General features: G+C 53.3%; 5 protein-coding genes across 5 annotated transcripts; 2 read left to right on the top strand and 3 right to left on the bottom strand.

Moving 5' to 3' along the window:
• Positions 1-3955: 3955 nt before the first annotated feature.
• ETH_00020955 (uncharacterized protein) lies at positions 3956-4612 on the top strand (the record flags this gene model as incomplete). The annotated part of the gene is made up of 3 exons (XM_013375563.1): positions 3956-4043; positions 4220-4304; positions 4513-4612. The coding sequence occupies 3 exons, from the start codon at positions 3956-3958 to the stop codon at positions 4610-4612; spliced, it is 273 nt and encodes a 90-aa protein (XP_013231017.1).
• A 1746-nt stretch (positions 4613-6358) lies between these two features.
• Positions 6359-9114, bottom strand: ETH_00020950 (zinc finger MYND domain-containing protein, putative; the record flags this gene model as incomplete). Its single annotated transcript, XM_013375562.1, has 3 exons — positions 6359-8469; positions 8705-8856; positions 8966-9114. The coding sequence occupies 3 exons, from the start codon at positions 9112-9114 to the stop codon at positions 6359-6361; spliced, it is 2412 nt and encodes an 803-aa protein (XP_013231016.1).
• Positions 9115-9808: 694 nt separating this feature from the next.
• Positions 9809-15357, top strand: ETH_00020945 (ribophorin I, putative; the record flags this gene model as incomplete). The annotated part of the gene is made up of 11 exons (XM_013375561.1): positions 9809-10249; positions 10525-10647; positions 10904-11174; positions 11597-11769; positions 12431-12646; positions 13140-13385; positions 13773-13968; positions 14106-14382; positions 14502-14608; positions 14790-15034; positions 15250-15357. The coding sequence occupies 11 exons, from the start codon at positions 9809-9811 to the stop codon at positions 15355-15357; spliced, it is 2403 nt and encodes an 800-aa protein (XP_013231015.1).
• Positions 15358-15948: 591 nt separating this feature from the next.
• Positions 15949-17384, bottom strand: ETH_00020940 (uncharacterized protein; the record flags this gene model as incomplete). The annotated part of the gene is made up of 6 exons (XM_013375560.1): positions 15949-15996; positions 16178-16268; positions 16421-16533; positions 16661-16741; positions 16897-17046; positions 17352-17384. 6 exons carry the CDS (start codon positions 17382-17384, stop codon positions 15949-15951), a joined length of 516 nt encoding a protein of 171 aa, XP_013231014.1.
• A 3315-nt stretch (positions 17385-20699) lies between these two features.
• Positions 20700-23089, bottom strand: ETH_00020935 (uncharacterized protein; the record flags this gene model as incomplete). The annotated part of the gene is made up of 4 exons (XM_013375559.1): positions 20700-20828; positions 21360-21496; positions 21963-22038; positions 22664-23089. The coding sequence occupies 4 exons, from the start codon at positions 23087-23089 to the stop codon at positions 20700-20702; spliced, it is 768 nt and encodes a 255-aa protein (XP_013231013.1).
• Positions 23090-23271: the final 182 nt, after the last annotated feature.

Raw genomic sequence — 23271 nt, 5'->3', positions numbered from 1 at the left:
TTTTAGAGTCCTCCTTCACAATCATTTTCATCCAAGCAAAATAAAAGCATACATAAACGCCATAATGCAGCATAGATGGTCCAACTCATTAGTAGCTTTTCCTTTCTCTAGAACACATCATCTATGAGACCAAATGGCCAGTACACGCACACACAGTTGGTGGCAGGAAGTTCTCCGGTCCCGTACTTGATCAATGCAGCTGAATTGTTAGGGGCTATATGGGAGTGTTAAATAAACGATAGCATTTCAAAAATTGTTGAGCTGTTCTCCACAGCATTTCGCGTGAGATGGCCTAGGTGTCGATGTAACTTCCGGTCACTGTTGTCGGACGCTCACTTCCCAGCCCCTCTTCTGGTCCGACTGTTTCAAAGAATGCTTTCCTCCATACGATGTTTCTTACATCCTGGTAGGTCTTTTATTCAACATTTTTTTTCATTTGCTTTTTTTCACGAGTCGACTGGCCTCCGTTCTCCCCACCAGTAGGGCTGCACGACGGTGTTCGATGGTATTCCAGACGCGCTGGGGTTTTCCATTCAGCCTAGACAGCATTTAAAAACAGCACATCGGAAGCACCAAGTCTGTGGTGTTTCGATGAGGGCATTACTTCCGTAGCTAATGGGAGCCTATTGGGTTACTGCCTGGGCAGCCACATATGCTCCGTTTGTGGGGCCAACGCACGCCTACATGGGTTGATAAATTTTAGGCTATTCAGTAGTTCATGATCTCTTGCTTACCCGGGCGACTTCCTTTGTTGCGTGTCTGGCATTCTTTGTTTCACTAAGCAGTCTCTGACTGCAATGCATCACAGTGTAAAGGTTCAAAGGCACGTAGTCGGAGGTGTGTTCATCCGTCTCCCTACAGTTCTTTTGACGCCTGGTCTCCCTTACTAAATGTGTTACAAAGACAATAATTCGAAGGCTCAGTAGCGTTCTGCTGTGCTAGATTCACTTTCCTCGTTGCGCACTTGAATTCTGTGACGCGTAAAGAGAGGCGCTGAACATTTCATTTATCATTATAAACAAGCTGTTGTGCTTTCGATCTTGTGAGAGCACCGGCAAAAACACTTTTAACGGCCAGGTATGCTCCGTAGCTGAAAAAAATAGCTCTTCTCGTGCAGCGGTCCCCCCTCAGCGACAAGGCGTTGGGTTTGACCACGCCAAGTTTCACAAAATCACTGTCGCCAACTACTAACACAAAAGGAGGGGTGGCCTACCTGGCGAGTCGCACCAAACCTAAAAGTATGGTAGCTGGGAAGTACTGATGCAAACGTGCGTCAGCGTTCACTACCTGGTACGGATGCATGCCATTGTTCTTTTACCTACACAGCATTAAAAGCTCGTCCAACTCATAAACTGCTCTGGCTGTCTTATGTGGTGAACTGGCTTACCTTGGTGCTGCTCTCGTACCGAATGAACCTGGATGTGGCCTTCTGTTTCGAAAGTCTAGCAGCTTATTCGCTTGTGACTTCTCTTGAGCCAATGAAGTTTGCTAAGATCAGCTCCTTCAACCACAAAGCTGTATTTCGTTGCCATGAGCATGGGGTAGAATGTCACAGTGTCGTATTCCGAATTGTAAGCCTGTGTGCGTTTGAGCCCAGGATCGTGATGTTTTCATGGTGTTTTTTGTATAATAAGATGGATAGATGAAAGAAGCTTTCAATCACAAGAAGCTTTGTTTTCCTCTCAACCTTCCAGCATGACTAGAAGACCTAGAAACGGTAACAAGAAGAGGGCAGATACATTAATTCTGGGTAAATTTTCCCCGGTACCACTAATCCGACGAGTACAACGACATTTGTGCAACGTGTTTGTGTCCGTCGAACTCTGACTAAATTAGGCAGGTAGAATGAGCGCAAGAGAATGTTCCATTCTCAGGTTTATACTAGTGTGGGAACCCGTGCACAAGCGTCGTGCAGCTCTGCGCTGCTACTACTAAGAGTCTGAAGAGATCATATGGCTGCTTTGTAGTGTAGTGTTTGACGCCAGTTGCCAAGGGTCCGCGGGGAGAGGAGAATGCCCAAATGGAATTGGATTTCAAGGCAAATTTTCCGAGTGAGGCATTTGAAGATGTGCTGTTTGTTGGTAGCACCTGCTTACCTGAGGCAACATCCCGGTGATTGCACACTGGACTTTGAAGCCTCAAATTAGCGTTGACCTTGTGTTTTCCGTACGATTGTGGTTTGGAAAGTGGGATCCTACGAGGGGAACATGCTTTCGGCGCACAGATCGAACTCAAAAATCTAATGTAAGTTTCAGTTCAGCTTGAAATTTGCCGGGCTTGTATGTCATTCTGAGAGGCATTACTTTCCATTCTTCAGCTTGTCTCTACGACCTCCCACCAACCTTGCGATAGTTTTGCGCAACTGCAAGTCCGTCACTAGTTGCAGAGTATCCACATGGTATTCACCGGGGTCGCCCTGTTATGGAAGATTCACCAGGCCCACCGAATGTCGTCAGGAACCCTGCTTCCAGTGCGTAGAACACAGTTTCGTGGTGTTTCTAGCATAGCCCCCTGGTTTCACATATTCAGTTGGCTGCATTCGAAACATGCACAAATTTATAACAGAATATCTCGAAATCCAAGACGGCAGCGCACTTAACAAGTTGTCCCATCACACTGATGGACCATCGTCACTTCTAATCGTGCGAGCCAAACACAAACTTTTTGCAGCCACTGGACTCATGAAAATAAGTAAAAGAAAAGAACAGTTTTATTTTCCAGTCCCAACAGGGAGCGGGCGCCCTTACGGAATAACCTAGGTAGAACGTGTATGAAGGAAGCATCTTGGAGAACCACGGGAGAGAAAGGGTTAACAAAAACTCTCGCGAAGTATTGACCCATTCGCATATGGTAAAGAAAGTTCCAGTTAGGCAAGCTGTTCCTGAAGCGTGTGCTAGAGGAAGCTTTATTGTCCAAGTGACACCACACTGTCAATAGTTCCATCATCTGGATACTCTGCAACTAGTGGCCGACTTGCTAAACAGGAGGCGGTGTATCAGATAGAGTCCAAAAGTGTGCGTATGTATAGGGAAAATTAGCGACGTTCTGCTCAGAAGGAAGAACTACCGAGTGCAGTGCCTGGGAAGCTCTAAGGATTACGCTCTGTCGCAGCTGAAGAGTCTGAGCTGCGCCTGAGCGACAACTAAATTAGAAACAATTGTATGCCAAACTAAAATAAAGCCACCAACAGCTATCCAACAGGGAAAAAATTAGAAGAAGCATGAAATAAAGGAGCTCGGCAAATTTTCAACCAACTTTCCCTGGAGGTCGCATCAGGGAACAGGCTATCGAAACTCTGTTTGAAGTAGAAAGCAGGCATGGAGCGGCGCGGCAGAGCAAATAATGAGGCCATAATTCTGTAACGAGCTTGTCATGAACTCGAATAAAATTTGGAAACTTCTGTTTGTTCTTAATGCGAAGGAGCAGACAAAGGCGAGCCTCCACTCCGTCAGATCTTGTGGGCGCGCTTAGCTAGGACGGCACCGTTTTGAAGTGGCCTGAGAAAGCCTAAGGTGTAAATGCATCAACCTATTGGAGTAATCCCTATAACACGTGGAGCTACATAGACGAGAATGTCTGGCGAGCACATATCCACACAGCAACAGTTGCTCCATGTTTGCATATGCATGCATCTGATGGGGCTGCTTGAGTGGAATTAAACTGGAACTTTTCCTAAACACCCTATTTTGAGGTTTTACAGTTGTTTGCAGCACATTTCATTTATTTAAAGGGCAGAGAGGGCCCCACTGGGCTATTAGCTGGCGCTGGCTCCGCCGCCGCCGCCTACGGCGCCTTTAGCAGCTGGGGTGTGAGCATACATGTGCGCCTTTTGGGCCAAGAAGCTGAAAAGTAGCTAAATAAAACAATAAAAAGTGGCAAAAGAAGTGGAAATAGCCGCGGGAAGGAGTCAAAAGGACAAGAGCCACGCGCAGCGGGGGAGCAGAGAAGCAAGAAAATGGCGCTGGGAAAGAAACGGGGGGAGGCCGCGGCGGCGGGCGAGGCAGCTGCAGTCGAATCTTGGAGAACAGGATCTGCAGGTTTCGGTGAGAAGTGTGGCTAGCTGTGGCAGCAGGCGGCTGCCCGCTTGCTGCTGCTGCAGCTGCTGCAGACCCAGCCTGCTAGCTTGCTGCGTGCTCTGATCTTCTTCCTCTTGGGCTCTGAGCCTATTTCAAAGGCCTAGAGTTTGGGCGATGGGCTCTTTGCGTCTTTTTGCTGCCAGGCGCTCGTCTCAGCTCGACGCTCTGTTGGATTGCGGGTTCTTCTCTCTCCTTCGCAGCGCTGACAGTTCCGCGGCGAAAAGAATGGCAAGCAGCAGCCCACAGAGGTTCCAAATGAAGTTTGCTTCAGTTTTGCTGCGCTACTTCTGCTGCTGCGGTGCTGCTGCGGTGCTGCTGTGCTGCTGCACTGCTGCGCTGGTTCGCTGGCGCCGCGCTGGGGTTCGTTTCTGTGCGAGTCTGGGGTGTATGTACACCTGAAAACTGCCTTTTATTTGCGTTTCTGCCACTTTTTCAGGTTTGATGTTTGTCTGGATTACATGTACGTGAAAAGAACACAATATGCCCCCAATGTCTACGCCTCCCTCTGGCGCTGGCTGAAGAACGCCCCCAAGTGAAAGGCGGAGCCGCAGAACCCGCAGGGCCCCAGGGCTCCAGGCCCCCTAATCTCGGGGCCCCTCGGGGGCCCTCGGGGCCTTTGGGGGCCCCCGGGGCCCCTCGGGGCCCCCCGGGGCCCCCCGGGGCCCCTCGGGGGCCCCCGAGGGGCCCCTTGGGGGCTCGCAAGGGGCCGCAGGGTTTTGGGTGCCTTCCGAGGGGCAGCTGAGGAGTAGCAACCGCTGGCGCTGGTTCTTCGCTTCTCGGAGCTCTCTGAAGAGAGCAGCAGCAGCGCAGCAGCAGAGCAGCAGCGGCGGCTGTGGGGCCCCTTTTTGCCCTTTTTCCCAGTGAATGAAACAAGCTTTCATTTTGGTTTTTCCCGAAAAAGTCCGCAAATGGTTCTTTTAAATCTCTTTGAGTAACCCCCTGCCTCTCCCAGCAAATTCAAACGGAAAAATCCCCGCATGCAAGAGGCAGGCTGTTGAATTAAGACTTTTTGCTGCTCCCATCCTGGCTAGCTTTAGAGGCTCCGCTGTTACTGAGCTGTTGCTCTGCTGATGCCGCGCTGCTGCTGCTGCGCTGCTGCTGCTGCACCGCTGCTGCTGGGCTGCTGCTGGGCAGCTGCTGCTGCCGCTGCGCTGCTGCTGCTGCGCTGCAGCTGAAGGCAGCAGCCAGCCAAGCGGCGCCCACAGGCAGCTTTGCTGCGGGGGCCGCAGCAGGCCGGACTTGAGTTAAAGAAAATGCCATTAGTTTGCTGGCCCAGCCCGAGGCCTCTTTAGCTGCAGCTCAGCTAGCTAAGGATTCATTTAGCTGCAGGCGCAGCTAGCTAGGGACTCAGCTAGCTAGGGACTCAGCTAGCTAGCGTTTTAAGCTAGCTTGGGGGTCTAAGCTAGCTCGGGGGTTTGAGCTAGCTAGTGGGGGTAAGCTAGCCAGGGGTCTAGGCCAGCAAGGGGGTCTAAGCTAGCTAGGGTTTTAAACTCGCTTTAGCTATCCAGGGTTCTAGCCATATAAGGTTTAGTTGAGCTAGCTAGGGCCTGAGCGAGCTAGCTAGGGCCTAAGCTAGGGCTGAAGCTAGCAAAGGGCCAAGCTAGCTAGCTAGCTAGGGCAAAAAGAAACGAAGTGGAAACTGGGCCGCTGGAGCTTGTGGCTGTTGGCTTTTCTTTGCCTTTGTGCCAAGTGCTCTCTAAAACTGCCAAAAGTAAATTTAAAAGGTTATTTCGAATATAAAATTCGAAACGAATACGAAAGAACAAGGCGGAGCGCCGAGGGAACAGATAAAGGCGGAGGAGAAGCGGCAGCAGAAGCAGCAGATGAAAACATTTCTAAAAAATTCCCCAACAGAGATGTTGATTTTGCCAAGTCCGTGGGGTGTATCGCCACCTGGAGCAGCTTGAAAGGTGATGCTTGCATGCACCTCCTTTTTGGTTTTTCGGATTTTTAAAAAAGTCGAATTGTTGCAGCAACACCAGGAACATAAAGTCCAAAGTTGCGGCGAAGAGGCGCAAGAAAGCGAATCAGAAGAAACATTTTTGAAAAAGTGCAGCGAGGCAGCTGCCACAACGCGGGGGGAGCTAGCTGGAGATACAGAGAGATACTGCAACAGACAGGTAGACAAACAGATATGTAGCTAGCTAGCTAACCGGCTAGCTAGACAGCTAGCTTGCCAGCTAGCTAGCTAGCCAGCTATCTAGCTGCCGGAATTTTCGCTTTTTCTGCTGGCTAGCTAGCTAGCTAGCTGGCTAGCTAGCTAGCTAGCTGGCTAAATGCTGCTAAGGGTCGTAGCCGAGAGCGGCCAATTCCCTTTCGCAATCTGCCAGTCTTTCTTCTGCCAGCCGCCCCTTTTTCCTTTCGGCGCTGCTGCCTTCGAAAGAGAAGAAGATGCTGCAGGCCTGCAGCAGACATTCCCGGGCCTGGAGAGCCAGCTTGGCTCTTGCTTCCGAGCCTGTTTCCTCCTCCAGCGCCCCCGCTGCTGCTGCTGCTGCTGCTGCTGCTGCGGGCGCTGTTTCCGCCGCACCGTCGGCCTCCACACACAGCTGCCAAGCCTTCCTCGCCTCCGCCTCAGTGTCGGATTGGGCAAGGAAGAGCAGCAAAGAGCCTTCCGTCAGCAGCAGCTCAGCGCGCTGGGAGTTGAAGCGGCCGTGCAGCGCAGCAGCAGCACGAGAAAGCTGCTGCGCTGCTGCCAGCCCCAGCCCGTTGTAAACAGCCACGAGACCTTTGCAGGCGCGGTGTATGTCCTCTGCAATGGCGTTGAGCTGCAGGTTCCCGGGGTGTACGTACACCCGAGCAGCAGCAAACAGCTTCAGAACCGCAGCTCCTTCCTCTGCTGCTGCTGCTGCATCTATAGTGCAGCAGATGCAACAAAAACGATCAACAGCTTTCCTCAGCTTCCCCATCACCGCTGCGAGGCCCATTACCTCTCCCGCAGCAAGAGTGCCTTCGCACATGCAGCAGCGAAGCGCAGGCCCCGGGGCCCCTAGGGGGACCCCTGGGGGGCCCCCCAGGGGGGCCCCCTGGGGGGCCCCCGAGGGAACCCTCTCTCCAGGGACCCCCAACCGCTGGATCTGAGGCAGGATAAGAAAACTGGGTTCTTCAGAGGAGTCTGCCTGGGGGCCCCCTGGGGGCCACCTTGGCTCTGCTGCGCAAAGTCGCAGGGGCTCCCAGCAGTTGGCCTCAGGCCTGTGCATGCAGCAGACCGGCAGCCGCAGCTTCCATTGCCTTGCTGCTGCTTCTAGGGACCGCGGGTCTTTCAAGGAGGGGGCTCTCTTAGGAGGGGGCCCCCCTCCAGGGGGGGCCCCCACCCCGAAGGGGGGCCCCGCTGCATGGGGGGCCCCCCCAGGGGGGCCCCCTTCTAGAAACCGCTGGCTGTTTCTTTCTAAATGAAGCAATACATCTGCTTCTGGTGAGTTGCGCAAGGCAACACAAGAAGCTTTGGGGCAGAAGACAGCAGAGAGCTGCAGGTCAAAAGCCTCAGCGGGAGAGAATGAAACCGGCAGACCACTGCTGCTGCTGCTGCTGCTGCTGAGGCTGCTAGGGCTGGCGGTGCCGGCGGTGCTGTTGGTGGTGCTGCTGCTGTTGCTGCTGTTGATGCTGGCACTGGGGCCGGATGCGGGGGCGCCGCAGCACGTGTTGGTGCTGCTGCAGACGCTGCGACCGCTGCTGCTGCTGCTGCTGCTGCTGCCTGCCGCTGGCTCGCTGCTGCAGCTGCAGCAAAGGGCACACGTGCAGTTGAAGCCGTAGGCCAGCAGCAGCCGCCGGCGCCTCTCCTCCCGCGGAGCAGCAGCAGAAACGTAAGAAATGCAAATCTCTTCACCACTAGCAATAGAACGAGAAGCATAAATGGCCATCTCCAGGGGCCCCCGGGGGCCCCCAAAAACAACTGCAGCATTTGGAAGACAAGAATGGTTAAATCGACACAGCGGCTGTCCATACAGCCCAACTGCAACTTCTCTCCCGGGCTCGCAGCACGGGCAGACCCCAAAAGGGGGCCCCTGAGGGCCCCCGGGGGCCCCCGGGGCCCCAGGGGCCCCCCGGGGGCCCCCGTAGTCCTCCCGGTGAGTTATAGAGAAGACGTTGGCTGAGAGACAACTCAGCAGCTTCTCAAGCTCTTCTGCTGGAGGCAGCGAATTCAGCCCGAGGGCCTGCAGGCCTCCGTGGGCTGTCTCGAGGGAGAGCAGCAGCTGCTGCAGCAGCGCAGCAGCTGCAGCGCGAGCACTCAGGTAGGCCGAAAGGGCATCGCTGCTGCTGCTGACAGCCCCTGCTGCTGCTGCTGCTGCTGCGTGGCCCGCAGTAAACTCTGCAGTCGAATGGCCACCAAGAAGAAACCGTACCGCCAAGCGCTGCGTTAGGTTGGGGCCCCTGCCTCCTGATGCCTTCCTTATATCTGAAAGCAGCAGCAGCAGCAGCAGCAGCAACAGCAGCAGACAGCAACACGTCACTACACATTAGCAACAGCACGCGGGTGCACCAGAGCTCTCCTACCCGCTAGTCAAGGAACAGTACTTTACCACTGGGGGTTTAGGGTTTAGGGCTTAGGGTTTAATGGCCGCTCAAGCCACTCTTGGGCCGTTCTCGCCAGCAGCAGCAGCAGCTACAGCAGCAGCAGCAGCACTGCTCACGGCTGAAGATGGGGCACTCGGCCTTGTGGCGGCCCCAGGCGGCCCGCTGGCACTCCGTGCTGCAGTAAGTGACGGCCTTGCATGCGCTGCAGCGTTTAGCTGCTGCAGCACCGCGCCCGTCTGCTGCAGCAGCAGCAGCAAAAAGGCCCTGGCTGTGGTCGTAGGGCCGGAGGCACTGGTCGCAGGACGTCACTAGGCTAGGGGGGCCCCCACGCGGCCCAGCCGCAGCACCAGGGACAGTCTGGGGCCGCGCGAGCGGACCAGACCAATGGACCACTCTGGCGAGCGAGTAGTTTGCCGGCCTTTATGAATTCTTTGGCCACAACTCCAGCCCCTCGGCCGCCCCCCACGTCAGGGAGGACCCCAATGGCCGGGGACCAGAAGCAGGGGGGCCCCCCGGGGCCAGCCATTGTTCACTCTGCAGGGTAAAATGAGTTTTTAATTCAATTAATAACACAAAAATGCAGTTATAGCGGCAAAAATAGCTGATCTGCGGGGTACTGGGGGGCCCCCGTCGATTCCAAGTGCCCGGCGTGGGGGCCTCCTGGGCCTCCTCTGCTACTGCATTTTAGGCAGCAACTGTTCTCGGAAAAACGTGTTTTTTTAAATTTTATTCCATAAAATAAGAATGTTTGGACGGTCTGTGTGGTGCTCGGTTTGAGCTGTAGTGACAGCCCGAGGCATTGAGTATACAGTCGACGGCTGTCTCACTGGATCGGGCGCTGCAGTTCGCTGCCTGTACAGCGCGGGCACTCAGCTCATTTGCAGATATTTGCGGTTTTTTCCTTCATTTTAATTCTCTTTTTCCACGCCTACAAAGAAAGAAAAGAGACAAATGCCCCCCCCTTACCTGCGTGATCACCGCGGGTGCCTTTGACAGCTGGGCGCTGCGGACTTGGGCTCAGCTGTACATACACCCCAGCTCTTGCCCTTCTTCTCCGCCCTTCCCCTTCCTTCTGCTGCACTTGACGCATGCAGCTGTTCTGAGGTGCAGCGGGGCAGCCTCAGCGGGCTGCTGCTTGTGTTATAAGCAGCAGCAGCAACAGCGGCAGCAGCAGCAACTCGCCTGGTGCAGGGAACCGCTAAGGCTTCTGCTTCGTCCAGATGCAAACTGCCCCCCAGGGCCAGGGCTCCATGGGGTGTGGGGAAGCTGAGAGCAGCAGCAGCAGCAGCAGCAGCAGAAGAGCTGCTGACGCACCCCACAGTTGCCCTCGTGCTGCTGCAGCAAGCAAATGGGGCATTTTTAAGCGGCGTTTCTCGCTGGGGGGGTCCCTGCTGCTGCTGCTGCTGCTGGCAGCAGCAACTCCTTCAGTTTGCGACTTTTACCAGTTCGATGAAACTGAAATCCCAGTTGCAGCAGATATGTCTTTGCCGCTGCCGCGGCCCTTCGACTCCACCGCCTGCGCGCTGCAGCATTTGGCGCAGCAGCAGCAGCTGCTGCTCGCGCTGCAGCAGCTGCAGCCAGCAGCAAGCCGCAGCCTGCTGCAGGACCCCGCCTTGGCAGCTCTTCACGAGGCCACTCGTTCTGGATTGGTCGCAGAAGAGGTGGAGCCACGGACAGCTGCTGCTGCTGCTGTTCCTGCTGCTGCAGCTGCGGCTGCCGTTGCTTTCCAGCAGCTAACTAAGCGACAAACAAGGGCTGCTGCTGCTGCTGCTGCTTCGGAGCAACTCCCAACAACTGCAAAAAATTGCTGCTGCTGCTGCTGCTTCCTATAGGCTGCCGCGTCTAACACCTTTGCACGATTCCTGCATACATGCCCCACATTTTAGAGGTTTCTTTTGCTGCTGCTGTTGCTGCTGCTGCTGCTTGCTCTCTGCAGGTCTCGCGGCACATCGAGTTCGGCCGTCAGGCGAAGATCACCGTCGAGCTGCAGCTGCACAACAAGGGAGCTGCTGCTGCTGCTTCTGTTTTCATTTTGTTGCCTTTCTCTGAAGCGACGCAAGTGAGGCAGAGCAGCAGCAGCAGCAGCAGCAGCGCAGCAGCAGCAGCAGCAGCAGCGCAGCGACAGCTTACTAGCAGCTTACCAACAACGCAGAAGCAGCAGCAGCAGCGCAGCAACAGCTTAAAAATAGCGCAAGAGCAGTGCAGGAGCAGCAGCAGCAGCAGCAGCAGGCAGCAGCAGCAGCAGCAGCAGCAGCGCAGCAACAGCAGCAGCAACATCAGCATCGGTTTGTGGCTTTTGCGGGGCTTGTGAGCAGCTGGGATGGATGAAAGCCTCGGCAGCAAATGGGAAGCAGCTAAAGATGCATTCTGTGTCTCCTTTTCTGCCAAGCATTTCATCTCTTAGTTGGGAAGACTGGGGGCAGCGGCAGCTGCTGCTGCAGAAGGAGGAGCTGCTGCTGGCTGCAGCAGCAGCGGGACGCAGCAGCAACTTCAAGTCCCCCTGCTGGCCCAGTGTCTTCCAAGTTCAACTCGAGAGGCCTTTGCAGCAAACAGAGTCTGTCAAACTCACGGTCTCATACATCCTTGGTGTGTCGCTCGTTCTGCTGCTGCTGTTGTTGCTGCTGCTGCTGCTGTTGTTGCTGCTGCTGCTGCTGCGGAGACGGCGCTTAAGCTGAGATCAGCTGCGCAGAGGGCCGCAGAAACAAAGAGCAGCAAACGAGGAAAGATGCATGCAAAGGCGGGGAGCGCAATGCAGCACGACCCGATTTGCTCGCTGCGGCTGCTGCTGCTGCGGCTGCTGCTGCTGCCGCTGCTGCTGCTGCTGCTGTGGCTTCACCGACGGTCACTAGTGTGGCCAGCTGTCTGTTCTTGCTGGCTGGCGGGCTTCTAAGGCTTTCATTTAATACTTTTTGGTCTTGTCTTTAAGAGCCCCCAGGCCCTATTATTTGCCTTATTGCCCGCGCGTCTTGCCACCATTGCGGCTGCTGCTGCTGCTGCTGCTGCTGCAGGGCGGCCTTACCGTCCGCTGCCTCGGGCAGTGGAGCTGGAGGCGATCCAGTCTGTCATTTTTGCCACTTCTTTGAATTGGCCTTCGCCTTATAAAACACTTAAAAGTTCTTTGTCATTTCAGCTGCCCCCACAGACTTCCCTCGGCGAGGCCGGCGAGCGGCGCATGCAGCAAGTAAGGCTGCTGCTTGCTGCTGCTGCTTCTGCTTGCTGCTGCGCCTTGCTGTTTGCTGCTTCAAGCTGCTCGCTGCTGGGCTTTGCTGCTCGCTGCTGCTCCATACTACCTGCTGCTGCTCGCCGCTACATGCTGTTGTTCTCTACTGCACTCTGCTGCTCGCTGCTGCACTCTGCTGTTCGCTGCTGTGCGCTGCTGCTCGCTGCTGCACGCTACTGCTCGCTGCTGCGCTTTGCTGCTCGCTGCTGCTTGCTGCTGCTCTACACTGGGGCTTTTATAGTGAATATCTGGGGCTCCATGAAGCTTTCCAGTGCCAGGGCTCATGCAAATATCTTTTTTGTTTTAATTGTTTTTTTTATTCTAAAGAAGTGTTTAGTTAATTCGAGAGGCAGAACTCAGGCCACTGAACAGCCAGCCTTTAAGCTGCAGATCAGTGGCTCTGTCTTTAGGTTCTTTCTGAAAAGAAATAGTGCTAAATCTGTATATATATATATATGTGTTCATTTATATTTAAATGTGAATAAATATACTTAAATATTTTTAATTTCTTTATTTGATTTGAGGACTGGAGCGCCAATTTCCGCCGAAGTTGAAATGCTTCACACAGTGCCTCTCTGCTGCTGCTGCTGCTGCGGCTGGTGCTGCCGCTGCTTGGCCTCAGAAGTCTTTCCAGAAGCTATCAGAAGGCCTGTGGAAGTGGGCCTCTGCTGCTGCAGTGGACCCGCTTGCTGCTGTGGGGCCCTTCGCCATGGTCTTCCCGCTGCCGCAGCACTTGGGCTTTCTCTTTGCTGCAGAGCGGCTGCTGCTGCTCCCTCTCAGCGGCGCTGCTGTCAGTGAGGACTTCTACAAATTCCACAACGACGCTGCGCTCCAGCAGGTATGCCCAGGGGCCCCCAAAGCCGAGGGGCCACTCACGGGGGCCCCAGAGGCCCCCATACATACCTCCGGGGGCCCTCACGGGGCCCCCAGGGGCCCCCAAAGCACTTGGGCCCCTCACAGTGCCCCCAGGGGCCCCCGGGGGTCCCCCGTGTGGCTTCAAAAGCCCTGGGGCCCCTCCCGCGGCCCTCAAATCCTCTGGGGCCTCTGTTGCTGCTGCCCACATTCGAATAGTCAGAACGTCTAGCAGCAATTCAAAGCCCGCGAGACCCTGCGCAGTGTACGGCAGCCTGCATGCAGCGCATGCAGCCTTGGGGCTTGCCTGCAGAGAGTTACATGCGGGCGTTTGGGCTTTTTCTAGTTTGCTGCAGTTGATCCTTTATACCGGCAGCAGCTGCTGCTGCGGCCTGGCGAGTTGCAGCAGCAGCTGCTGCTGCGCCTAGGCAGGCCTGGCTGCAGTGTGCTGTTGCTGCTGCTGCTTGCTGCGGCTGCAGGGCCCCTTCAACCCGATCAGCGTGGCGCTGCTGCAGGGCCTGGCCCCCGGCACCCCCCGGCTGGCGCTGCAGAACAAAGAAGTGCCGCGGGCGCCCCCAGTGCCTTCCCACGTGCTTTTCGACTTGCATGCAACTCTTCCTCCAGATGTTTTCAACTTAGATGTCGCGGACTCCGCAGGAAACTTGACCACTGCTTTCGCAGCCAGAGAGGGGCCTGAAGGAGCTCCGCTCTCTACCCGCCTCGAGGTAACCACTGCAGCGCCACACACACGCAGCAGCTGCAGCAGCTGCAGCAACTGCAGCGGCGCAGCAGCTGCAGCAGCTGCAGCAGCTGGTTCTTTCGTCTGCAGCTGCTGTTCGCGCAGTTCCGTTTCAATTTCGAGTTCTGCAGTTTAAAGTAGTTTCTCTCCGTGTCTTTTTATGGCAGCAGAAGAAAAAGGACATAGATTGTTGTGCATGCATTCGAGTTGCTGAGAAGCAGCGCATGCAGCATATCCCTCTTACTTCGCATCTGCTGCTATGCATTCGCAAATTCCTCAACGAAAGCAAATCATTCGGCTCAGCGAAGATGTTAAAAGCGGATTTTTTGGGGTTTTCTCAGTATATTATTTTGTAAGTATTAAGGTGCTGCAGGTCTGGCCAAGATTTCCAGTTCTTGGGGGTTGGAACTTTGACTTGAGAGTGATATACAGCCAGCCCGTGAGCTCGCTGCTGCTACAGCAAGAAGCCGGCAGCAGCAGCTCATCTGTGTCTTTGAAAATTCCTCTGGAGCCGATTTTCAGCGAGACCTACGCTGAGCAGCTTTCCCTGACAGTGGCCTTGCCGACGGGTGCGCCTGTTGCTGCATTTTTGAATTTTGCACTTCTCACGCAAAGCTCAGCTGCAGCGCAGCAGCCTTTAGGGATTAAGTTTTAGTTTTTAATAGCAGCAGCCGCGAGATGTGAGGCCGTTTGCGCTGCGATTCAGGTGCCACGAACATCCGCTGCTCTTCGCCAGTCGAGTTCGACTCGGTGGAGGAGAAAAGGATCAAATGGTGGTTCGATATTGTCACTTCGCGGCCAGCTTTGACTCTGAAATGGCACTCTTTTTCAGCTTCTCCGAGTCCGCACGAAGAGCGCTCGCTCACAGTCACGTTTGACTATCCCTACCCCGTAGATCTTGAACATTTCAAGAAGCTGCTGCTGCTGCTGCTGCTCCTGGCGGTGCTCGTCATAGCCACTCTCTTGAGCCGCTGGAAGCTGAGGTAAGGAAAAACCTGCTGCTTTTTCTTTTTGCATGCATGAATGGGCGTGGCAGCATCAGGCCTCTCAAACTGCTTCAACTTTTTTTATCTGAAGTTTCTCCCGCTTCTCTCTTTCGCAGGTTTACAACTCCAGAAGAGGAAGCAGCAGCTGCAGCGCTTCAAAGCGCATTCGAAAAGGTCCGGAAGGAGCTGGGGCGCGTGGCTGAGGCTGCGATTAAGGATACAGGTGAGCACCCAAGGAGTCAGGCAGCTCTTTCCTGGATTTCTTGTTGCAAACACTATCTGGCAGCCGCCACTACGGACCCAAGCAAAAGAAAGCGAGCAGTTTTAATTTATTTTCGCTAAAAGAAGAAGTTGATGTTCTAGGCTGCAGCTTTTTGTGCCACAAAGAGCGCTGGTGTGCACAGGCTCATACTTGAACTGCGCTGCTGCTGCTGCGGCGGAAAGTGGCCAGAGCAGCTCGAAGCAGATGCCGCAGGAGCAGGAGATGCAGCAGTGGAGTAAATGCATGCAGCAGCACGAAAACGATGTTGCTGCTTTGCTGCAAACAGCCCCTGAGGCCAATTCATCCATCGTCGCTTTTCAGGAAGCTCTGGAGGATTACCGCAATACTGTGCAGGCGTTCGCCGCCGGTCAGCTCAAGAACGTGAAGGTAAGTTGAATGAAAAAGAGCCGCTAGAAGTAATTTTTGTGGTTTTTTAGCCGGTAATGCACAAGAATCAAAGGCAACTTGTCACCGAAGAAGAGGAACAGCACACGAAACGAGTTTTCTGAAGCAGCCGTTGCCTTTCTGGAGAGTTAGGCTTCAGTCCAATGAGCTAAACAGGACATAAAAGTTTGCGAAAGTCTGAACTACTTTGAATGCAGGACAAGAAGACTGAAAAGGCCGAGCAAGACGTGAAGGCGGCGGCGGATCAGCTACGGGCGGCAGCGTGCTGCATGAAGCTTTGCAGCACGAAGCTGCACAAGGCGTGAAGCTGCGTCTACAGTGGAAAGAACTGCGTCTGCATTATCATGGGTCTGCAGAAGACCTTTGAGTTTGTGTGCGCCGGCGCAGCAAAGCTTGTCACTCTTGGAGCTGCCAGTTGAGGGCAGTCCGTTTCAGAAAGTTCCCGCCAGGGCACAAGGTGCTCTTGGGCGGGCGCGCGCAAGAACCTCTGGATGCGAGCTGGAAAGCAAGTCTGGCATCTGAATTTTGCGCAATTGCTGCGAGTCTCGCGTCGCTTTCCGCTCTGCAGCAAAGCGACGCGCGAAGCAGCAGCCCGGGGGCCGCTCATACAAAATTGCGAGCGCGAACAAGCAACTGTCATGCTGGGAAGAGCTCTGGCAGCCCTTTGAGTGGACTGGCCAGCAGCGCCTCCCACCTTGAGGGGTTTGGGGAAGCCCCTCTGTGCGCCCCGGGGGCGGGCGCACTCCACGCCCGAGTGGGAGTTGGGCAATTGGGAGGAAACCTCCGCACCAGTCTCAGAAGGCTAAACTACACCTAAAGACTCAATTCAAAAGCCGCTGCATTTATTCTTTTTCAAGCGCTGGATTCAGCTTTCGAAGCCGCGCAAAAGAATGACCTCAGGAGCATTCCGGCTCCTTCGCCGGCCCTGCGGAACCTCTCATTCCCTACGCACGGCAAAGACAGCAGGCAGCTGGTGCCCGATTGGCTGCTTGAATTGAGCAAATAGCAGCAGCACTGCGGCTTCTTCCCGCGTAATTGAGCGAAATAATGCAAAAAAATTAAAGCTGCTACTTATTAAATGCAAAATATCTACAATACAGTGAGTAACCGCGGCCAAAGCCTCACCTGCATAGACGGGCTCTCCTGCCCGGCGCCCAACAGCGCCAAGTTGCTGCTGAAGCTGCTACCGGCGAAAGACAGCGTAGGCAGGTACGGCCTGATTGCAATCACAAGGAAACTAAATTTGAATTATTCCGTTTCGCGCTGAATTTGAATTCATTCTTTTCGCGCTGCAGCTGCGCGCATGCATGCAGCGCCAGCATGCGTGCAGCGCATGCATGCAGCGCCGTTCGGCTGTTCTGAACTTACTGGCTGCTGTCCATAGAAAAATCTCTCGACCAAAAGTACTTCGCAAACTCCTCAGCTGACGCGCACAGCTCCTCTGGCTGCTGCTGCGAGCAGCCGTTTGCTTCCGCCACCGCCTGCAGCAAACCCGCAGCCCAAACCGCCCCCCAGTTACCCACATCGCGGGCATAGAGCAGCACAAAATGGGGCCTCCAAAGGTATTGAAAAGCTGCTTAAGGGTATTTGGAATTGCTGCAGCCTCACCTGTAAAGTCTGCAGGTACTGCAAGCAGCAGGCCTGGCTGCGAGCCGCCGCTGCTATGCTATCCCACAGGGAGGTCACCTCCTGCGCATTGTTGCAATTCGCAGTCCAGGCTCTCAAATCTCGAGATCCCCTTATTAAATCGAAAGTAGCATCTAGATTAAATGTTTTTAACGCAAATATAGGCCTTTTGGAGCTTCCGGAGGCTGCGGGAAGCCGCAGCCAGGGAAAAAACCCACCGAGTGCTTGGCCTGAATGGCCGCGACCATTTCCCGCAACGCCCGCAGCCGGTCGAGGGTCTGCGTCAGCGAATGGTCCATTTGGGGCTTTTGCAGGGCGCGAACTAGGCGCTCTTCTACAAAAGCCAAGTCCTGGCTCATGGTGTGCAGCTGCAGCGCAGCAGCAGAAAGCAGCAATGGTGAAGCCTCTTTTTTGCATCTTTGAGCTCCCCATTGCAAGATTTAGATACTTGTACGCCTTTAAAGCATCTCTGAATGCGAAATTGACGGGTGTAAATGCAGAAAAGGGGGAGCGAAACTGTCGGAAACAGACGGCAAAGCTCGTGAAGGTGAATCTTGCAAGAAACGAATCTTCGCGCATATTCCTGATATTCCTGGATATGAACCGCTGAAAGTCAGATATTTATTAAAATCAAATCAAACTCTCAGAGATCAGCCGCGAAATCGACACTTACACTGCGTTCATGAGAGGCTATAGGGTGCGCCATTGCAACACAGGAAAGGCTGGGGTGCCCAAGTCGCTGAAACACAAGCAGATCCGCACAGATCCTGCAATAAAAGGCTCCCTGGAGAAGCGCTTTAAACTTTTTCAGGTTTGGATGTCTCAAAAACGCGAGATTTCCTCTTTTGAGCGGCTTGCAGCGTCGCGAGGTGAGCGCTGTGTGCCGCAGCTGATCTTCCGCACCCGTAGGACCAACAAGCTTCCGGGCGCCTGCATGCACAGGAGAAAAAAAAGAGGCAAGTAGGAGCTTTGAAATGAAAGCGGGCCGTCAGCAGAAGGGTTTGTAGAAGATTCGATTCGCTGCAGGCATTGTTGGGTGGGGGAAACACGCGCCGCGCGCTGCAGTGGCCGGGGGAATGCAAAGGCATTTGCCGTTAAATAGCATAATTAAAATTATGGAGAAAGAATAAGGAGAAAAGTAGGAGCTTGGAGCCGCGAGAGCCGTAGATCCGCGCCCTCGGAGCTGCACACGCAATGGCGAGCATTTGAACGCATGCAGAAAGAGGATGTCTTGCGTTTTTCCTGCGCTCTTTGGGAAAAGTTCTCGGGAAAATGCATTTAAAAGGATCTTTTTCTTACATTTAATGCAGAAAAACCCGCGCTGTGCTGAATTTTACAAGAGAACTCACAGCCCGTGGGAGGGTGTCGTCAGCGACCGAGGCGCAGCGGCGGCGGTTCCGCTCTCTTCCGTGGGAACAGCCCCTGGAAGCAGCCGCGAGAAGCTGCTGAATTTAATCGAAAGAAAACAAAAGAATTTCGAGAAAGCTGCTGCTGCAGTTCTCGCGGAGCCCCATGGGCTTAAGCAAGGCTCTCTGGTGGGGTTGGCTGGGTGGGGCGTGTTGGCACAGCGCCGGCAGCTGCCTTTCCAGCGGCCGCTTGGGGCCTCTGGAATGTTTAAAATCTTTTATTTAAATTATTATTTAATTTAAATTCCAAGATATATGGAAATTTAAACCTTCCAGCTCTCCCCCGCGCTACCACGCGCCTGCAGCAGCAGCTTTCCGCAATGCTGCTCTGCTTTCAGCAGCGCAGCGGCAATTCAAAAAAGCTGAAGGAGAGCTCGTTTGCCTCAGACTTATTCATAATTATATTCAAACAAATACATTATTTAATTAATTCATATTAGAAAAAAGTAAAAAGATTCTCTCCCCCCGAGTCAGCCCGAAACAGGGGCTCTGGACACACACGGGGAAGCAGAAGCTGCTTTCAGCTTCTTCTGTTTGCTGCTCCTCAAGTTTTGCTGCAGATCAATTTCCCTAAAAAGCTGCTGAGGTGTTTCGTAGAGGCTCACTTCAATATAAACAACCCCAAACCCTAAACCCTAACCACGGAGGCCCCAAACCCTAAACCCTAAACCCCAAAGCCCTAGAGTCACCTGCAGCCCGGCGGCAAGGCGGGGACCCCACAGCGACGCACAGCAGCAAAAGGCCCCAGGAGGCCCCAGGGGGCCTCTTGCTGCTGCAGCGTGGGGCTTTTCGCCGCCGCATTTGCATGCAGCAGCAGCTACAGAGGCCCTGCTGCAGCTTGGGGCTTTCCACTGCCACGTTTGCATGCAGCAGCAGCTGCAGGGGCCCTGTGGGGCCCGGCGCAGCTGCAGATGCTGCCAAACCAGACGAAGGTTTTGCTGCTGCTGCTGCTGCTGCTGCTGCTGCTATTTAGTTTCAGCTGTCTGCTCCCTCTCTGCGCGAAAGCTGCGTGAAGAAAAACTCTCAGGCACCTAAAACCCTAAACCCTAATTTCTTAAATGCAAATCAGCGCAACTGCTGCGCTGGAAAGGACTGCAAAGAGGGCACAAGATGCATGCACGCATGCGTGAGGTGTACACACACCCCAGCTGCTTGCAGCCACAGCCCTTCAAATGAACTAAACCCTGACAGTAAAAAGCCACCCGCAGCAGCAAAAGCAGCAGCAGCAGAGGCAGCAGCAGCAGCAGTAGCAGAAGCACAAGCAGCAGAAGCAGCAGCAGAAGCAGCAGCAGCACAATAAGCAGCACCAAAGCCGCCCCACATTTGGGCCTGAGCGTAAGGTGTACGTACACTGGAAGCAGCGCACTACTGGCAGCTGCGGATTTTACAAAAGTTTTCAATGCCATTAACTGAATTAATCATTTTTATTATTTTAAAAATAAAAATTGAAATAAGCATTTTAAAGTGATTTAAATTCAAAGAGATAAAGTCGCCCCTCCGCACAACCCCCGGTTTTCGTGAGGGTTTAGGGTTTAGGGTTTGTGGTTCCGTAGAAGGCCTGTTTGGGGAGGCGGGAAGGACCAGCGAGTGGGGTTTAGGGTTTAATTTAGGGTTTAGGGTTTAGGTAGGGTTTAGGGTTTAGGGTGAATCAGACACAAATTCATAAACATGCACTTATGTATATTTCGGTACACCTCTGCCCCGTACAGCACCTTGAGATAAGTGCAAATGAATGAATATTCGCTTTTCTAATTTGTTTATTTTGTTTATTTATTTATTTAAATAAATTAAATAATTAAAATTCGAAATTGGTTTGTTGGATTCCTTGCTGCTACATGCAGCAGCAAAAAGTAGCGCGGGCTGCGGTCATGAGTGGGAGGCCCAGCTACACCCTAAACCCTAAACCCTAAACCCTAAAACCTAAACCCTAAACCCTAGAACTGTCAGCAGTCCAAGCAAGAGTCAACGAATGGAATTTTAGGTTTGCGGCGATGATTAGGGTTTGAGGATAAGACCAAAACCCTAGGACTGGACGGCAGAGCTTAACCCTAAACCCTAAACCCTAAACCATAAGCCCTAAACCCTAAAGTAGAGGTGAAGCAGCAAATGCAATGGCGGGGTTCCGGGTTTCCACGCTGCTGTTCCGTGCCACCGCCATAAACCCCAAACCCTAAACCCTAAACCCTAAACCCTAAACTCAAAACCCTGAAACATATCAGTGAACAAAAAAAATAACTTCAGTGGCGTGAGGTGTACGTACACCTCAGGCTGCACGCTTTTACTTTTGCCCGTAAACTTTGGGGCTCCCACTGCATGCGGCAGAGCACAAGCTGCTGCTGCTGCTGCTGCTGCTGCAGCTGCTGGTTGTGCAGCTTCTGCTGCTGCATCTTTCTTGCTGACGGTGAAGATGTCCATGCTGCGGCCTTCGTTGCTGCGGCTGCTGCTGCTGCTGCTGCTGCTGCTGCTGTGTGCAACTGTGAGTGGCGCCGCCGCCAGAAGGGCATTCTGCCCGGAATTTGAATCCCAGACCTTGCACCATTAGCAAAACTTGATTAAATTAAAAAAATTGATTAATTTAATTAATTAAATTCATTCACTTCACTTAATTAACTTAATTAATTCAAGAATCGGCAGCCCCGCAGCGGCCAGCAGCAGGGCGGGTTGCCGCCGGCGTAGGTGTTCATACACCTCACGCTTTCCAGGTGGAACAAAACGACTCCCGAAAGAATTAAAGAAAGAGAAACCTGCAAATAAAATAAAATTAAATTAAATTAAATCAAGTTAAAGAATAAAATATTTGATTATTTGAGTCATTTAACCGCAAGAAATGCAGCTTTGTTCAATTAAAAGTTGAAATCCAGAAGAAGCAAACAGCCCTAAAGTGCTGACTAGGCGATACAGTGAACTGCAAATGCTGCATGCATGCAAATTGTTTAAATGCATTTAAATACAAATATGTATTCGTTTTAATTTGAATGTTTTCAACTTTTGTTTGTCCATTTCTTGAAAAATGCATTTATGGAAAGCAGCAGCGATAGCAATTTGCTGCAAAATGCTCTAAGCAGCAGCCGAAACTGAATCTAAAATCCAAAATGCATCCAGCAGCAGCAGGATCAGCAGCAGCAGCAAGATCAGCAGCAGCGGCAAATGACACGGAAAAGCAGCAGCAGCAGAAGCAGCAGCAGCAAACGCATCAGAATTGCAGCAGAAACAGTGGTACCTGCTGCTGGCAGCAGCGGAAGCAGCAGCAGCAGCAGCAGCAGCAGCAGACTCACCAGGACTGCAGCAGACACAGCAGCATCTGCTGCTGGCAGCAGCGGGAGCGGCAGCAGCGCGTAAAGCAAAACAGCAAAAGGCAAAATTGCCTTCATGGCCAAAAAGCTCAGCAGGGCGGAGCCAGTAGCAACCAGTGCTGCAGCAGCAGCGGCAGCAAATAAAAATAAATAAATAAATAAATAAAAATAAGTAAATGATGATAAATGAGAGGAGGGAAACTGCCGGAAATTCTGGCTGCGGAGATCAGGGTTTAGGGTTTAGGGTTTGAGCTTGAAGCTTTAGAAAGCCCCCAGCTGCGAAGGCCCGAGGGTTTAAGGTTTAGGGTTTGGGTCCGAGGGTTTACAGCGCTCCCAATTCAGAACTTGATATTTAGAATTACCTTTCAGGCTACCCGTTTAGGGATTAGGGTTTAGGGTTTAGTTCGCTAGGGTTTAGGATTTAGGGTTTAGTTCGCTAGGGTTTAGGGTTTAGGGTTTAGACCCGCAGGGCTTTCCGCTGAAGAGCGCAGGGAGCCTGCAGGGTTTACCCCAGTAGCGCTCTCGAGGCGCCAAGTCTGCAATCAGGGTTTAGGGTTTAGGGTTTAGGGTTTAGGGTTTGCGTACTAAGCGCGGCGAAATTGAAAAGCAAGTTGATGAGGGCGTAGACGCCGTAGGCGAGGGGCGCGTGCTGGCAGAGGGACTTGGAAGCAGCAGCAGCAGCAGCAGCAAAATAAAAAGGAGAAATAAATAAACCCCTTTTTAAATCCCCCACTTCTGCATCCCCAAACCCTAAACTAGCGTTTCCACCAGCCACCCCCAGAAAGCAGGAAAACCCTGAGACCAAATACCCGGCAACTGTGTCGCCAGGCGCCTGCGCGCGCACAACAAAGCAAGCTAAACCCTAAATTAGGGTTTAGGGTTTAGGGGTTGGGAGGAGAGCCATCAGGGTGCAGGCCAAGATGAAATAAAAGGCAGCAATTGGTGACAAGATAAAGAAGTAAAAAGCAACTAATAAATAATAAGTAAAAGAAGATAATAAATAAAAAACAAATAAATAAATAAATAAATAAATAATAGTAAAGAGAGAAGCAGAGTTCATAGGATATGACTTGAACGAAACGGCAAGCAATAAGCAGCAGCTGCGGCAGCTGCTGCGGCAGCAGCAAGAGAGCAGCAGCAGCAGCAGCAGCAGCAGTAACAAAATTAGCTATCATTTCAAAAGAAGCAGCAGCAACATCGCCACGAGAAGCAGATGCAGTGCAGCAGCAACACTGCAGCAGCAGCAGCAGCAACAGAAGCAGCAGCAGCAGTAACATTGTTATCACCTTCACAATGAATGCATTCACGGGAGCCAAAATGATGCACCAAAAGAGAGAGCTGACTGTTACACCCCAACAGACCAGCAGCAGCGCTAAGCTGCTTCTGTTTCCTGCTGCTGCAGTGCTGCTGCTGCTGCTGCTGCTGCGGGCGCTCTGCTGTGCTTGCTGCTGCTGCCGCTGCTGCTGGTTGGGGCCTCCAGTTCTGCCGCTTTGCTGGTGCAGCAGCTGTTCTTCTTGCTGCTCCTGCTGCTGTGCTTGCCGCTGCTGCTGCTGCTGCAGCAGCGGCAGCAAGCGTCCGCTGTCGTCGTCCGCAGCAGTCTGCTGCTCCTGCAGCAGCAACTGCTGCTTCTTTTCATAAGAGCGCAGCAGCAATTCCTTGACAGTAAAAGAAAGAGCAGTTGGGGCTGTGGAAAGAGCAATCAAAGCTGCCATCCAACTAACGCTGTGGCTGCTGCTGTTGCTGCTGCTGCTGTTGCTGCTGCTGCTGCTGCTGCTGCTGTAGGCAGCGCCGAAAGGCGTGTACACTGCGGGAATGTCTAGCGGAACAAACGGAGCTGCCCTCAGGTGCTGCTGCTGCTGCTGCTGCTGCTGCGTCAAAACCGCAGCAGCAGCAA

This window comes from Eimeria tenella, genomic scaffold (assembly GCF_000499545.2).
Source record: "Eimeria tenella Houghton genomic scaffold, Eth_scaff29, whole genome shotgun sequence".
NCBI lineage: Eukaryota > Apicomplexa > Conoidasida > Eucoccidiorida > Eimeriidae > Eimeria > Eimeria tenella.
Note: the sequence above shows the minus strand (reverse complement) of the source record. Positions and strands in the feature narration are given on the sequence as shown.